Genomic DNA, 17761 nt, shown 5'->3' with positions numbered 1-17761 from the left:
AATGAATATGAAAACATTAAAAAAAAAAGAAAAATAAATCTTCAAAAACTCATGTCAACCTTTTTCATTGTCGACCATAGCCGTGTCAGTGTTTTGCATGTGCCATTTAATCCTGGGGTTGCCGTGAATCACGCGCGGGGTGGAAGGGGGGGGAGGGAGGAGGTGAGGGGTGTCCGCGAATTACGGGAGGAGGGGTCGTGGGTGGATGCCATGAATTGCGGGCGGGGGTGTTTCCGCGAATCGTCGGAGGGGGCGCGGGGGGTTGCAGTGAATCGTGGGAGGGTGGGTCGCGGGGGGTTGCCGCAATGACAGGAGGGGGGGTCGGGGGGGGGGAAATCGCGGTAGGGGGGTACCGCGAACCGCGGAAGGGGGGCCCGAGGGTTTGGCGCGAATCGTGGGAGGGGGTCGCAGGGTGCCGTGAATCGCAGGAGAGGGGGGGGGGGTGTCATTGGGTGGGGCCGCGAATCGCAGGAGTCGCTGGGGGTGCCGCGAATTGTGGGGGGTGTGCTGCGAATCGCGGGAGGGTGCCGCAAATCGCCACAACAAAAAAATCAACACAGAAAGGTCAACACATGTAAATGTTGACATAAGTGTGGCACTTCATTGGTGTCCATGTTGACACATGAGAATGAATATGAAAACATTCAAAAAGTGAAAAATAAATCTTCAAAAGCTCATGTCAACCTTTTTCATTGTCGACCATAGCCATGTCAGTGTTTTGCATGTGCCATTCAATCGTGGGGTTGCCGTGAATGGGGGGGGGGGGAGGTGGGGGGTGTCTACAAATTGCGTGGGGGGTGGGTCGCAGGGGGTGCCGCGAATTGCGGGAGGGGGGGTCGTGGGGGGTGGGTGACGCGAATCGCGGGAGGGTGGTCGCGGGGGGGGGGGGGTAGCTGGGGTGCCGCATATCGCCACAAGAAAAAATCAACACAGAAAGGTCAACACATTAAATGTTGACATAGGTGTGGCACTTCATTGGTGACCATGTCGACACATGAGAATGAATATGAAAACATTCTTAAAATGAAAAATAAATCTTCAAAAACTCATGTCAACCTTTTTCATCGTCGACCATAGCCATGTCAGTGTTTTGCATGTGCCATCTAATCCTGGGGCTGCCGTGAATAACGCGCGCAGGGGGGGGGGGGGGGGGGGGAGGTGAGGGGTGTCCGCGAATCACGGGAGAAGGGGTTCGCGGGGGCCCCGCAAATCGCGCGGGGGGGGGGGGGGGCGCTCACCTGGTGTGTCTGGTGAGTAGCTGTGTCTTTGCTGGGTAACATGGGGAGGCAGAGGGTGTCTGGCACTGTGCATACCTCCCAACATGACCCATGCCAGGAGGGACACAATGCTCTGCCGCTGGACTTTCTTCCTAATGTATGATTACCTCCATCTGTGTTGAACAGGTTCATTGATAGGAAAGGTGCTTCAACACAGGTGATGGCAATCATACATTAAAAGGAAAGTGCAGGAGCAGAGCAATGTGTCCCTCCTATGACTGTGGGCTCACTGGGCTGGTTCTCTGTCATGTGAGTCAGTCATGTGAGTCAGAGGCTCCACCCAGTGTTAGAGAGTCAGACACACTTTGAGTGACAGATGTAGCCAAATATATAAGAGATATATATATATATATATATATATATATATATATATATATATATATATGCACTCCTTGCTTTTCATGATTAAGTGACTGGGTGCCTTCTCCTCTAGGAACAAGTCCTTAGATGCATAAAGTCTACACTGCACTGGAACGCACTTGCCGGTATTTGGTGCCGGAAGTTGCGTCATCAAAAGGCTTTACGTACTACTCACTCGCGGTGAACGCATGTTTACCCAGTGGGCGAAAACTCCTGTGGCGTCTAGAAGCCCCGCCCTACAACGGAGCCAGGAAGATCATGCGTACATGTTATCTAGCATCCCACATATAGAGTACGTGGAACGCACAGCCATTAAAACGCGGACAAGGCATGAAATACCGCCTGTCGGCACATGTCGGCTCAAAAAACAGTGAAACACCCCATGTCGACCTAGACCAGTGGTGTCGGCCTAATGATTGTCGACCAAAATGCTGTTGACCTAATGACCGTATCCCCTATTTATTTAGCCTCTGGAGAGAGGGTAAAGGGTGGTGCGTAAAGTGGGGGCCAATCAGCTCCTGTTGTTTTACAAACACAGCCTGTACCATGATAGTTAGGAGCTGATTGGTACTTTATCTCTCTCTTCAATGCTTAGTAAATAGGCCCCAATGGGTCAGACGAATGAAACCTGAAGTGGATAAAGCGGAAGACAATAACGCAGCAGCCAATCAACTCCTAACTGCCATGTTACAGACTGGGTATGAAAATGGCAGTTAGGGTTTGTTTGGCTGCTGCGTTATCACTGGCCACTTCTCCAGGTTTAATCCATCTGCCCCTATGTCTCTTGCATTACTGCCATAGACACTCCTCCTGCTCCACAACAGCACACAGACAGGTTTAGCAGCACACAACGGGTAGGTAAGGAGTAAAGACTACTTACCGTCGTGGCGCAATAGATGTCTTTCCAGACGGTGGCTTCTCTGGAGAGATCTGAGACTTCGAACAAATTATCCAGGATAACCTCCCCGATCATATCGTGTCTAGAGAAACGGTCAAAGTCGTAGACACTGAAGTGCAGCTTCCTATTGTTCAGCTGGTCGTAAGCCACCGGGAACTGAAAGGTCTCATCAAATACGGGATTTAACGTCTTTCTGTGAACTCGAGTCTGAAACTTCTTCTTCCTGTCCGGAAGGAGATAGATCTTGACGTAGGGGTCCGATGTCCCACACAAGTCCTTAGCGGGGAGCTCCAGGGCCTTCAGGATTTTCACCACGAGCAGCTCGTTCTCGTAGTCGTACTGCAGCCCGAAGTTGAGCTTCCCGCAGGTCTTCAGATCGTCTTTCTTGTTGTCCTCGGAATCGACAGATTTCTGCTTGTACAGCTCGGGTTTGATCCTGCCAATGCTGGTGGTGGTCTCTCCTCTCTGTAAGGGTTCCGTGCCCATGCTGAAGTCAACGCTGGACACTTGCATCTGCCTCGGCAGGTGCCTCCGGAACGAATTGTGCCTGAAGCGGGAACAACACAACAAAGCATAAGACATTCTGTAGAGGTACATTCAATTCAACAAGTTGGACTCATGGATTTAATGGTATCTGGATATTCCATACCCTCCCAGAATGGCCGGAAGGGTCCAAAAAATTTTGTCCCCCCTCCCGACCCCTGGAAGGGTGGGCTAGACTCTCCCATTTAGCAGTGCCCTTGGCATCAGCCCCCCTCCATCTGCCGGTCCAATACCAGCATTCACACCTCTTTCGGGAGTTAGTGGGGCTAAAATCACGCAAATCACGTCATTTAGTACCACCCCCTGCCCGAAGAGCCACAAATCGCCGCATTCGTCAGAATGGGGGTGGGGCTTAATGGGGAGGTTAAAATAAAAATGCAGTCTAAAGGGCCGGGAGGGAGCCTCAAAGGGGTGGCAAACCACCGGTTTCGGAAGGTCGACACAGCACTGGGGGGTGGGGGTGGGTGGGGGTGTGTGTGCAGTCTTGTTCAGACTATGCTGCGGCAACTGCATGACATCACATGCAACCACTGTGACACAAAATACGACACATGAAAAAGTCGACATGAGTTGGACTTTTTATACTCCATGTGGACTAATAATAATTAATAATAATAATAATAATAATAATAATAATAATCAATAATTGGGGTCCACGTGCTCAGAAAACCTGAAAAACTCATGTTGACAATTTGCTTTTGTCAACATTTTCAGTGTCGACATTTTGCTTGTGTCAATCTAGTACATACCGATTTTGTATATTTCGACTTTTTGGTGTTACCCTAATGACTGTCTATCTAGACCAGACATGTCCAAACTATGGCCCTCCAGCTGTTGTGAAACTACAAGTCCCATCATGCCTTGCCAAAGTTTTGCTATTAGGGAATGCTAAAACAATGGCAAGGCATGCTGGGATGTGTAGTTTCACAGCAGCTGGAGGGCCAGTTTGGACATGCCTGATCTAGACACAGCGGACCTATAATCCGGGTTCCCTGCTCCTGGCACCCGGGAGTGTGAGTATAGATTCCTAAATGTGTATTATATTATTCATCCTTGAAGAGGAAGAGGCTTCACGACAATATTCAAAACATTTTTTGAGAACGGAATAAGGACCTTATTCTGGTTGACTCGCAAGGCTGCGAGTCCCCCAGACGCCTAAGACCATCGAATGATTTCTCCAGCGTTTGCAGATCTGAGACACTTTGGTGGCGTCTCAGATCTCTGAGCGCCCTGCACAGGAAGCTGACTTCCGCTGACGTCAGCTGCCCGTCCCAAATCGGGGAATTTCCATGGAAATGCCCTGGGCGTTCCCATGGGCGAATCTCAGCCTGTTGCCCCACGCCCGGACTTCTGTGTGTGAACGCTCTGGCCGCTCAAACACATCGGTTAAACATGCGCAGAAATAACTGCGCTAAAAATCGATCCACGTGGGAACGTGTGGGGGACCGATTAAATCAGAATCACCCCCTAAGTGTTAATAAATATTAGACGACACAGCAAACGACGCAATGTCATCAGCGAATTCCCACCTGAGTCTGTGACAGTAGGTGGAGTGATACTGTGCAATTGTCTCTGTGGAGTGATCCAGCTCTCTGTGTGATTTGCCCTGTCAGAGAAAGGGGGTGGACGCAGACTTGCCTACACGGGAGGCTCACGATTTTTGACTGAGCCTCCCGCTGCCCCGCAAAGCCCCTCATACCTCCCGTTTTATTGGGACTCATTCCGTGTTCAGAACTGGCGGCAGGCGGGGCTTGTATCTAAGGGAAGTCACAGGCAGCCACCGCGGGGTTGTGGGTAGGAGTGGCCGAGACGCTGTGTGCACAGACCGGAAGTCAGTGCTTCAGGCCAGGGCAGAGAGCTGGCAGCCGGGGCTTCCCTGAGCCTGACCCCGCCCACTGCACTGCAGCCGGGACTTCCCTGAGACTGGCCTCGCCCACCACACTGCAGCCAGGGCTTCCCTGAGGCTGGCCACGCCCACCACACTGCCAGGCTGGCTTTTCCTGCTCGTCTCTGCTTGTGCTGCCAGTGCTTCCCCCACCACATGGCAGGCGTCCTGCAGGTCCCTGGGATGAGTACAGCCGGGTGAGTGCTGTCTGTACGAAGGGAATGGGGGCTGTGGGGGGTGTGAAATAGTTTTTGTGTGTGTAATATGAAGGGGGGGGGGGGCTGTGTATAATGTGCTGGGTGTAATATGGGGGGCCTGTGTATAATGTACTATGATGTTGTGTACAATATGCTTTGTATACAGGGTGTAATATGGGGGGGGGGGGGGGGGGGCGGTGTATAATGTACTATGATGTAGGGGGTGGCAGGGCTATCGCCAGGAGCAAAAAGGGCCTGTTCGGGGGCGGAGCCATGGACGGGCTAACCTGTTTGGGTGATTGCGTCATTTTAGCCACGCCCTCCACTGTGCAATGCCGGTATTTCAGGCATTGCACTGCGGGGGCGGGGCTAAAATGACGCAATCGCGTCATTTGACCCACGGACCCCCCTGCCGAGGGCCGGTTCGTGGGAGATGGACCCCTTTCTGGGGTGCCAGGAGGGGCTGCAATGTGCTGTGTGATATGGGGAGCATACCCTCCTGCATTTTGTGAGGGGCTCCTGCTGCCCTGCAAATTGTAGCTGTGATGTCAGTGTGTAGTCAGTACTGCACTTGGTGCTTTAGTTTTAACCTGCTACTGCAGGACACATCTCTGTGTGACAGACACGCCCCTTGGGTAGAATGTGATACGCCCCCTTAACGGCGCACCCCGTGATGCCAATATTTATAATCTCCCTGAAACGACTTTTCAAAAGTTAGGCAAGTATGGGGGTGGAGTGATTCAGGTCTGTGTGATTTGCCCTGTCAGTGATAGGGAGAGGAGGGAATGATACTGGTCTCTGTGATTTGCCCTGTCAGAGAAAGTTGTAGCGGCGTGATACAGGTCTGTGTAATTTGCCCTGAAAGATAAAGGCGGAGCGGATTGATACAGCTCTGTGGGATTTGTCCTGTCAGAGAAAGGCAGAGCGGAGTGATACAGCTCTGTGTGATTTGCCCTGTGCAGCGAAAGGCGGAGCAGAGTGATACATCTCTGTGTGATTTGCCCTGTGCAGCGATAGGCGGAGCGGATTGATACAGCTGTGTGATTTGCCCTGTGCAGTGAAAGGCGGAGCAGAGTGATACATCTCTGTGTGATTTGCCCTGTCAGAGAAAGTTGTAGCGGCGTGATACAGCTCTGTGTAATTTGCCCTGCCAGATAAAAACGAGCGGAGTGATACAGCTCTGTGGGATTTGTCCTGTCAGAGAAAGGCGTAGCGGATTGATGCAGCTGTGTGATTTGCCCTGTCAGTGAAAAGCGAGCAGAGTAATACAGCTCTGTGTAATTTGCCCTGTGCAGTGAAAGGCAGAGCGGATTGATACAACTGTGTAATTTGCCCTGTCAGTGAAAAGCGAGCGGAGTGATACAGCTCTGTGTAATTTGCCTTGTCAGAGAAAGAGGGGTGGAGTGATGCAGCTCTGATGCAGCAGGAGGCGTCTGTAGCAGACAGACGCCTCCTGCACGCATCCGCGACATTCCAGTGCCGCACCTGTGTATGCAGCTCAGGACACCGTCACAGTCCCGCCAGCTAATCAGACTGTCTGTGGAACCCTAGGCCTGGCACACCTACGAAAAAGGTGTGACACGTCATGTCAATCATGCTGTGGCTAGGTGTGTGTGTGTGTGTGGGGGGGGGGTTGGTTGCAGTCGTACGCCTGACCATCATATCAATAAGTTCCCTTTTATGCACCCCAAAATTTGAGCCACTGCCTGGCACTGTGCTGCTCAGCTAGTATCTGTATATTCCTTCCCCAGCTTTTCCCAAAATCGAATTAAATTTATTGCATAAGTATCATGGATCCGATCACAGCCTCCATGTCCAATCCTACAGCTATCTGCAATACATTCCCAGTCAGGTGTAATCTATCCACAGCAGTGACTATCGCTACATGACGGAGAGAGTGAGTCGTCCAGATGTCCTGATGACACTAAAGGGGCATACACACGTAGAGATCTGTGCTAAGCAATTTTGCTAAGCAAAATTGCTGGTGTCAAGATCTCCCATGCAGAGCACATACACACGCAGTGATTTGTTCTAAACAATTTTGCTAAGCAATTTCTCTTGGCAATTTTGCTTAAGCAAAAAAAGGCCGGGTAGTTGTTCAGAATGAGAGATTGCGATCAGTATCTCTCATTCTGTACACACAGAGAGATTTGCAGTCATGTGCTAAGCAATCTAACTAGATTTGGACTGCATGCACTGACTTAGTTAGCAAGAGATATTTAATCTCTCGGAGCATACACACGGAGAGATCTGTGCTTACTTTCTAAACAATCTAGTCAGATTGCTTAGAAAATAGCACAAATCTGCTCCGTGTGTACACCCCTTAAGCTGTATAAAAGGTCATTGATATGAACAGGGAATAGGAAAAGACCCGATATTATTTATACCCTGCTAATATCATAAGCTCCACTCGATTGTGTTCTATAAATAGCTGCCCTTTGTCTCTGATCCTTCATCACACCTAATGTCCCCATATCATACACAGAGCGCTACGCGGATCAATACCACAGGCTTCTGCCCAACTGTTGTTGGGATTTTTGACATTTATTCATTAAAACGTATTTATATTGATTTGCCTTAATGTGCAGCGCTGTGCGTTGTGTACGCGCTAAATTCTCTGAGACGCGTGCAAAACCAAGCTTCACAAAGCGTATTCACTCGGGGGGTAAAATTATTTATTTATTACGAGTTCTACTGTATTTCACATGGGATGTTGCTATAGGCAACCAATCGGATACTATTATTATCTTCTAGAAGGTGCTAAATAAATAAGTACAGTAGATTCGGATTGGTTTCCCATAGCAACAGGACATGTGAACTCCCATCTTAGTAAATCCCCCCCCCCCCCCCCTGGTATTTATAACAGATGGCAGCATCAACATTAGCATAAGTGGGAGGGATTCTGAGGAATCCAGCCAATTATTAGCGAGCGCCGATCGGCATCGTCATCAGCGCACATTTTGCGTGAAAGAGATTGCGTATGGTTTCCCCCTGTGTGCAGGGCTGTGAAGCCATTCCACTCTGTTCACAGGCCAACCATCAGGTCTGAATCAGACCAAAAGTACCGGCCAATCAGCTCCTAACTGTTATTTTTCAAACACAGCCTGGAAAATGTTCACTCTCCTCTTTGTTCTTTTTCTCTGCGCCATTACAATGGGGGCACCGAGGATTTCACCATCTCTCTGCAGTTGCCATGTTTACCCTAAATGAACCTGGTCTCCGCGTGGGCCATTTACTAGCCTTTTGTGTCCTCTGACGGGCTGCAAAATATTTTCACGACTGGTTACAAAAAAAAACAAAAAAAAAAAACCTCCAATTACATTTTACAGTTGTTCATAAATAGGGTCACGTAACGGGTTTCTGTTCCTCTACCTTCAATTAATTTTATTTTCTTTGTCTCTCAAATTAGCATAAAGGAATTGTCGACGTGCTGCACGATGCGCGTCAGATCGCTGTCACGTCGGCTAAACCTCCAGTGTTCCGGCATAATTAGTTTTCCTAAGCGTTTCTTGTCTGTCGGTACCTTCCTGCAACCCAGCGTGATCCCATTCACGTCTGTCATAACACATTGTGCACGCATGGGGAGCGGTCGTCACCCGGAACATGCACTACATTACCGACACAAATTGGGGCTGGTTGTCTTTTCTGTCACTGAGGGGCTTTCCGGATTCATACACGTGTGTGTTTGGTAATGGCAAAGTGAGCAAACCAAGCAATCAGAGTCCACGTGAATGATTAAGAATGAAAAAGTCCGAAAAAATTATGAAAAACTCATGTCGACCTTTCCATGTGTTGACAATTGCCGTGTCTTTTAGCTTGTGTCAATCGAATGCACATTGACCTTTGCCAATATCGACCTAGTGCACGTTTTAGTGCAACATTTTGGTTTGGACCTATTGATTGTCAATCTAGACATTGTCTGTGAGTCACACGGACAGCCCTTGGTTCTGATGGGGTCACAGAAGTAGGCGGAGCCTGATACATCGTCATGCCCGCCACTCCCACCTTGGTAACCCAGGCTACAGTATATTTATTGCCCTATAATAAACCGGCCTCTGACTGGGAATAAAGTGGCTTTGTCGGTGCCCCTCCCCAATAATCTTGTCAGTGCCCCTCCCCAATAACGTGGTCAGTGCCCTGCCACAGATGTGAGCTTTGCTGGAGCCTGCAAATGTCTCCATCTCACAGATGTCAATAGATTTGGCTAACGAAAGGTTAGTACCAAATGTGAGAGCCGCCAAACTGGGCTACTATATGTACTAAAGGCGGCCATTCACTACTGGCATCCGATCCCCCTTGAGCTGCCCAGGACCTTCCCGGGCGACAGGATCGCATGCAATATATTGCATGCGGTCCTTTTGCAGCTGATGTAAGTGTATGGGGACCTTAAACCCAGATGAGAGTTAAAGTACCAGCCAATCAGCTCCCCACTGTCACGGTACAGGCAGTGCTTGCAAAATGACAGTTGGGAGCTGATTAGCTGGTACTTTATCTCTCTACGCGGCTTAAAACACGGGCCTCATTGTTCTAACCGAGTCATCAGTTACCAATAACAAAAAGGGGGGAGATGTACTAAGCCTTCAACAGAGACAAAGTGGTGAAAGCTAAAGTACCATTCAATCAGCTCCTAACTGTCATGTAACTGCTGCTGTGTGTGTACAGTATGTCTCTTGGTAAATCTCTGTGTTTGTACAGACACTTGGCTGCCGTCCTTGTAATACATTTATTTTCATTTGGCCGTTATGACGGCAGCGCCATTAATGACTTTATATAGGGCAAAGGTCAATGGAGTCTGCTTTTAAATATCTGTGAAGCTTTTCCTTTCATTAGAACACGGAGGATAAGAGATACACGATGTTCTGATAGCAGGGAACAGCCGATGCCGACAGGACTGGTGGAGTACAGTGAGTGACGCTCGGCGAATAACACATTACATGTAAATCAGGCACAATATCCCGCTGTGGGGTGTGGGCAGATTCGGCATGCCCACACCCCACTCTGTCTCGGTGATTGGCTATTATGCTAATAAGCCCACGTTATACTCCACCTTCATCGGTCGCCCTCCCTCCCCCATCCCATCTCCCGAGCGGAAGTTACTGACAGGCTTGCTGGGACAGTGGGCACCCAGGTTATATGGCAGTCAGGATGCTCATGTTCTGAGTGACAGATGGCAAGATACATTGATGATAGATGATCGAGAAACAATTAAATTTATATCAAAACAAGTAACATGCGTGAGATTACGCTGTGTGCAGTGTACGCTAAACATTCCGGGCTATATTTCCCTGTAATCAGTATGTTGACATGTTCACAGTGCCGGCATAGGAAAGGTGGATTTTTAGAGGGTTAGCCTGCAGCAACGGAACATTATGCATTAGGGGGAGGGTTAGAGAGGATTAGGATTAGGCACTAGGGGGAGGGTTAGGGTATGGAGGGATTAGGCACTAGGGGAGGGTTAGGGTATGGAGGGATTAGGCACTAGGGGGAGAGTTAGGGTATGGAAGGATTAGGCACTGGGGGGGGGGTTATGGTATGGCAGGATTAGGCACTAGGGGGAGAGTTAGGGTATGGGAGGATTAGGCACTAGGGGAGGGTTAGGGTATGGAGGGATCAGGCACTGGGGGGGGGGTTATGGTATGTGAGGATTAGGCACTAGGGGGTGGGTTAGGGTAAGGGAGGACTAGGTACTAGGAGAAAGGTTAGGTTATGGAGGGATTAGGATTAGGCACTAGGGGGAGGGTTAGGATACAGGAGGATTAGGCAATAGGGGGTGAGTTAGGGTATGGCAGGATTAGGCACTGGGGGGGATTAGGGTATGGCAGGATTAGGCACTAGGGGGAGAGTTAGGGTATGGCAGGATTAGGCACTAGGAGGAGGGTTAGGGTATGGCAGGATTAGGCACTAGGAGGAGGGTTAGGGTATGGCAGGATTAGGCACTAGGGGGCCGGTTAGGGTATGGCAGGATTAGGCACTAGGGGGCGGGTTAGGGTATGGCAGGATTAGGCACTAGGAGTAGGGTTAGGATAAGGGAGGACTAGGTACTAGGAGAAAGGTTAGGTTATGGAGGGATTAGGATTAGGCACTAGGGGGAGGGTTAGGGTATGGCAGGATTAGGCACTAGGAGTAGGGTTAGGGTATGGCAGGATTAGGCACTAGGAGTAGGGTTAGGGTATGGCAGGATTAGGCACTAGGAGGAGGGTTAGGGTATGGCAGGATTAGGCACTAGGAGTAGGGTTAGGGTATGGCAGGATTAGGCACTAGGAGGAGGGTTAGGGTATGGCAGGATTAGGCACTAGGAGTAGGGTTAGGGTATGGCAGGATTAGGCACTAGGAGGAGGGTTAGGGTATGGCAGGATTAGGCACTAGGGGGAGGGTTAGGGTATGGCAGGATTAGGCACTAGGAGGAGGGTTAGGTTATGGAGGGATTAGGATTAGGCACTAGGGAGAGGGTTAGGTTATGGAGGGATTAGGACTAGGCACTAGGAGGAGGGTTAGGTTATGGAGGGATTAGGATTAGGCACTAGGGGATGGGTTAGGGTACGGTGGGATTAGGATGTAAGCATATATGTGGTGTGACTGGGGGCGCTGTTTATAGGGAGAGCACAATACTAACATCAGTCTATCAGATGTAAAGTCCCTACCGTGAAGAGGAAGCCGGCTCGGTGATCTGCCGCTGGATTCGCGCATGTTTCATTAGATGTTCCTTCAGTGCGGTCTGGACCTCGGCAGGAATATCCGGAGACGTGTGGCTGATTTTCATGGCCGCTTCCTGCACCTTCACCGAGTGCTTCCCGTTTTGTTTAATCTCTTTTTTCTCGTTAGTTTCCATGACTTCGGGAGGGGCGCTCGGAATGCATGGGGCGACCACGTGCGCCGTAGCGGTGAGGGGCTTACTGCGCCAACACGGCCAGCAAAGCTTCCAGAAGACAAAGAGAGAGACGATCAGAAGGGCCAGGCCACAGAAACTGACCACGACGGCGAGGAGGCTTACCGATATGTCTGTAGGGAGGAAACAAAAACTCGTCAATACATCGGTGATAATACATGACGACATATCTGTATTTTCCCTTTGTGCAATTTTAATAACCTTGCCAGAAGTTTTACACCAATTAAATCATGAAGGTGAAATTATTCTGTAAAATAAAAATAGAACATAAACGTTATTTATGGGGCCCATACATCAGTTGTGATCAGCATTGGTGGCGGCGGGGGGAGGGGGTGGGGATTGGACCTCCTCATCAGGCCCAATGATATCTTCAAGAAGATGGTGCTGCACATTGAAAGTAAAGGTCTTTGTTCTCTAGTGACCATCGTCATCTTCGAAATATCCCTGGGAAGATGGTGCTGGCTGGGGAGGCGGGATCAAGTAATGTAAGAAGCAGCTGCTCTCCCAACGCCCTCCTGTGCTAAAACAGTGACCCCTTTTTTTGGCCATGCCCCCTTTTTACCTAAGCCTATCATGGCTCTCTATGCCCCTGGTTAACAGGGAAACTGCCCAGTTCAGCAGGATCAAACCCATAACTTGGTGCATTCCAGACTAACACCTTACTCATAGAGCTAGTTAAGAAACACCAAGCTTCAAAAAGGAGTGGAGCTTACAAGCGAAAGGGAATTAAACATACAATTGACAATTGTTACCAACAGCACCCATCACCCTGTGGTATCAACCTTCCCATCACCATAGTTACGGCCCTTCTTCTGCCAATCCACCATGTTAGAAATCCTCAATTCTCCTATCCCAACCCAAAAATAACTGTGGTTGGCAAGTCAGGTATTTTTAGCATGGCGTATTTTGCCGATTCCCAAACAGATCATTGATCATCGATGTCTGCTGACTGGCAGAATGGGTCGTTGAGGCTGAGATACGTGCCTGCATAACCGGCGTATCACCCCTGCAAGCTGATGGAAAAATACAACTTCATAATAGGACTCAAATATCAAAAACGTTGAAAATGTAATTTTCAGATGAAAATGAAATTCCTTTGTTGTCTGAGAACAGCAATATTCCTATATGCCTACATTAATCACCTTAAAAACACAATACTCTATAGCTTGTGAATTTGTCATCTCCAGATAATAACACAAAACAAGGCCTACAAACAAAGCTACAGACCTTGGCTTTTCCATAATTTTTTCCAACACATTGAATTAATATAAAGTTAAAACAATTTGAACTAAAGGTAGATTTGAGAATGTTAATTATAGAATGGGTTTGTTGAGGAGGGGCAGGGGTACATTCACACAATAGCCATTAAGTGTACCCTATGAGAAGGAACAAGAACCAGAGGCTTTAAGTGGGTAGTTGGGTAGCTTGCAAGCATTTATAGGCGCCGGGAATGGTCCTAGCCTTCCATAAAAACGTCCAGACTTGACCAAAGGTGGCAAAAATTAGCCATTTACAGGGGGAGGTATATCAAACTTTCTAACGAGGACAAGTGGAGAGTTTCTACTGTAGAAACCCCAATTAAACAAATGGGCCACTGACATTAATGGGGCACTATGAACGGTTGATCAGTTTTTCTTCACATATACAACATTTGAATCAGTCTCTACTGATCAGAGCAGGATTCCACCAGCCAATCAGAAGGTGAGTAGTGTGTAATGATGGGTACACACCAAAACGATTTGGGCACAATCCCATCAATCTGGATCCAATTCAGACCGATTGGATGCAGATTGGGTCAAAATCGTTTGATTGGATCCGATTCTACCTGCTGCAGGTAGGATCTGTATAAGATCCATTCATCTGAATACAGAGGGGATCGGATCGTATGCAAATCGTATGCAAATCGAATTGCACGATTTGCATACGACTTGCATCCAATCCAAATCGTTTTGGTGTATACCCAGCATTAGACTTCTTGAAATTGGCCCAGAGGTTTATAATGATCTCAGTCACTTGTTGCTTACAAACATGCAGTCCTGTTTGGGTAACCCTCATTTTGCTTAAGTAATGAGTTGGACTGTGCAATTAATGTGTCATTACTTTCTACATTGACAATGAATTATATAGGGGGTGCGTGTGAAGGGGGGGGGGGGGGGGGGATGGAAGCAGAAAGGACGCATAGTTTTAGTTCATATACTGATCATGAAAATATTGTGGATTACATTTCCAACTATGAATTACATTTTATTTTATGTAATTTTACTTTTTTCAGTTCTAAAATGTTATCTACTTTTTTTTTTTTACTTTCCCAGCAAATAGGGGGATGTATGGGCTGCAAAACCACTTTAATTTAAGAGTATTTTAGCATAATAAGCTATTAAACATTGCATTAGACGTAAGATCGGGTGGAGCCTTTTAGGAGCAGGAACACGGGAACGGAATATTTATGAATATTTATGATTTATGATAGTTGTGATCAAAGTCAGATCATTGAGGACTTGGCAAAGTAAAGTCTCCCAATTACTGCTCAGTTTGGAGCCACTTTATGTTACTGACCTTTTCCACTGTCATTAAAAGACCTAATTAGGGAATTTATTCTGTTCTGGAGTAATCAGAAATAGTTTATGTATCTAAGGTTGGAAGAAAGCTTTAATGGATGGGTGAACTGCGTGAGTGCTTAGAGTATATGGCTTGTAAGAAGAGGGACTGTACACTACAACACCACGCACTACAGGGAGGAAGGGAACATATGGGTTGTAAGAAGAGGGACTGTACTCTACAACACCACGCACTACAGGGAGGAAGGGAACTTATGGGTTGTAAGAAGAGGGACTGTACTCTACAACACCACGCACTACAGGGAGGAAGGGAACTTATGGGTTGTAAGAAGAGGGACTGTACGCTACAACACCACGCACTACAAGGAGGAAGGGAACTTATGGGTTGTAAGAAGAGGGACTGTACTCTACAACACCACGCACTACAGGGAGGAAGGGAACTTATGAGTTGTAAGAAGAGGGACTGTACACTACAACACCACGCACTACAGGGAGGAAGGGAACGTACAGCTTGTAAGAAGAGGGACTGTACTCTACAACACTACAGGGAGGAAGGGAACTTACTAGTTGTAAGAAGAGACATGGTACACTACAACACCACGCACTACAGGGAGGAAGGGAACTTATGGGTTGTAAGAAGAGGGACTGTACGCTACAACACCACGCACTACAGGGAGGAAGGGAACTTATGGGTTGTAAGAAGAGGGACTGTACGCTACAACACCGCACACTACAGGGAGGAAGGGAACTTATGGGTTGTAAGAAGAGGGACTGTACGCTACAACACCACGCACTACAGGGAGGAAGGGAACGTACAGCTTGTAAGAAGAGGGACTGTACTCTACAACACTACAGGGAGGAAGGGAACTTACTAGTTGTAAGAAGAGACATGGTACACTACAACACCACGCACTACAGGGAGGAAGGGAACTTATGGGTTGTAAGAAGAGGGACTGTACGCTACAACACCACGCACTACAGGGAGGAAGGGAACTTATGGGTTGTAAGAAGAGGGACTGTACGCTACAACACCATGCACTACAGGGAGGAAGGGAACTTATGGGTTGTAAGAAGAGGGACTGTACACTTCAAAACCACGCACTACAGGGAGGAAGGGAACTTATGGGTTGTAAGAAGAGGGACTGTACTCTACAACACCACGCACTACAGGGAGGAAGGGAACGTATGGGTTGTAAGAAGAGGGACTGTACGCTACAACACCACGCACTACAGGGAGGAAGGGAACGTACAGCTTGTAAGAAGAGGGACTGTACTCTACAACACCACGCACTACAGGGAGGAAGGAAACGTACGGGTTGTAAGAAGAGGGACTGTACACTACAACACCACACACTACAGGGAAGAAGGGAACGTATGGGTTGTAAGAAGAGGGACTGTACACTACAACACCACGCACTACATGGAGAAGGGGAACGTATGGGTTGTAAGAAGAGGGACTGTACACTTCAACACCGCGCACTACAGGGAGGAAGGGAACTTATGGGTTGTAAGAAGAGGGACTGTACTCTACAACACCACGCACTACAGGGAGGAAGGGAACGTATGGGTTGTAAGAAGAGGGACTGTACGCTACAACACCACGCACTACAGGGAGGAAGGGAACGTACGGGTTGTAAGAAGAGGGACTGTACTCTACAACACCACGCACTACAGGGAGGAAGGAAACGTACGGGTTGTAAGAAGAGGGACTGTACACTACAACACCACACACTACAGGGAAGAAGGGAACGTATGGGTTGTAAGAAGAGGGACTGTACACTACAACACCACGCACTACATGGAGAAGGGGAACGTATGGGTTGTAAGAAGAGGGACTGTACACTACAACACCACGCACTACATGGAGAAGGGGAACGTATGGGTTGTAAGAAGAGGGACTGTACACTACAACACCACGCACTACAGGGAAGAAGGGAACGTATGGGTTGTAAGAAGAGGGACTGTACACTACAACACCACGCACTACAGGGAGGAAGGGAACTTATGGGTTGTAAGAAGAGGGACTGTACGCTACAACACCACGCACTACAGGGAGGAAGGGAACTTATGGGTTGTAAGAAGAGGGACTGCACGCTACAACACCACGCTCTACAGGGAGGAAGGGAACTTATGGGTTGTAAGAAGAGGGACTGTACACTACAAAACCACGCACTACAGGAAGGAAGGGAACTTATGGGTTGTAAGAAGAGGGACTGTACGCTACAACACCACGCACTACAGGGAGGAAGGGAACTTATTGGTTGTAAGAAGAGGGACTGTACGCTACAACACCACGCACTACAGGGAGGAAGGGAACTTATGGGTTGTAAGAAGAGGGACTGTACTCTACAACACCACGCACTACAGGGAGGAAGGGAACTTATGGGTTGTAAGAAGAGGGACTGTACACAACAACACCACACACTACAGGGAGGAAGGGAACTTATGGGTTGTAAGAAGAGGGACTGTACACTACAACACCACGCACTACAGGGAGGAAGGGAACTTATGGGTTGTAAGAAGAGGGACTGTACGCTACAACACCACGCACTACAGGGAGGAAGGGAACTTATGGGTTGTAAGAAGAGGGACTGTAAGCTACAACACCACGCACTACAGGGAGGAAGGGAACTTATGGGTTGTAAGAAGAGGGACTGTAAGCTACAACACCACGCACTACAGGGAGGAAGGGAACTTATGGGTTGTAAGAAGAGGGACTGTACGCTACAACACCACGCACTACAGGGAGGAAGGGAACTTATGGGTTGTAAGAAGAGGGACTGTACGCTACAACACCACGCACTACAGGGAGGAAGGGAACTTATGGGTTTTAAGAAGAGGGACTGTACGCTACAACACCACGCACTACAGGGAGGAAGGGAACTTATGGGTTGTAAGAAGAGGAACTGTACACTACAACACCATGCACTACAGGGAGGAAGGGAACTTATGGGTTGTAAGAAGAGGGACTGTAAGCTACAACACCACGCACTACATGGAGGAAGTGGGTTGTAAGAAGAGGGACTGTAAGCTACAACACCACGCACTACATGGAGGAAGGGAACTTATGGGTTGTAAGAAGAGGGACTGTACACTACAACACCACGCACTACAGGGAGGAAGGGAACTTATGGGTTGTAAGAAGAGGGACTGTAAG

At 48.4% G+C, this 17761-nt stretch overlaps 1 protein-coding gene across 2 annotated transcripts in view; it reads right to left on the bottom strand.

Annotated features, from left to right (window-relative positions):
* The window catches only part of SYT10 (synaptotagmin 10), a 66588-nt gene that overhangs the window by 40506 nt on the left and 8321 nt on the right, over positions 1 to 17761 (bottom strand). Inside the window, exons 3-4 of one of the 2 annotated variants that reach the window (XM_083181070.1) lie at positions 11802 to 12159; positions 2518 to 3082 (exon numbers count right to left, since the gene is read on the bottom strand). In XM_083181070.1, coding sequence (XP_083037196.1) covers positions 2518 to 3082; positions 11802 to 12159 — 923 coding nt within the window. Of the gene's footprint in view, positions 1 to 2517; positions 3083 to 11801; positions 12621 to 17761 lie in introns of those variants that run through there. The other variant, XM_083181069.1, reaches the window with a different exon arrangement.

Source organism: Crinia signifera, chromosome 4 (genome assembly GCF_055691185.1).
Source record: "Crinia signifera chromosome 4, ASM5569118v1, whole genome shotgun sequence".
NCBI lineage: Eukaryota > Metazoa > Chordata > Amphibia > Anura > Myobatrachidae > Crinia > Crinia signifera.
Note: the sequence above shows the minus strand (reverse complement) of the source record. Positions and strands in the feature narration are given on the sequence as shown.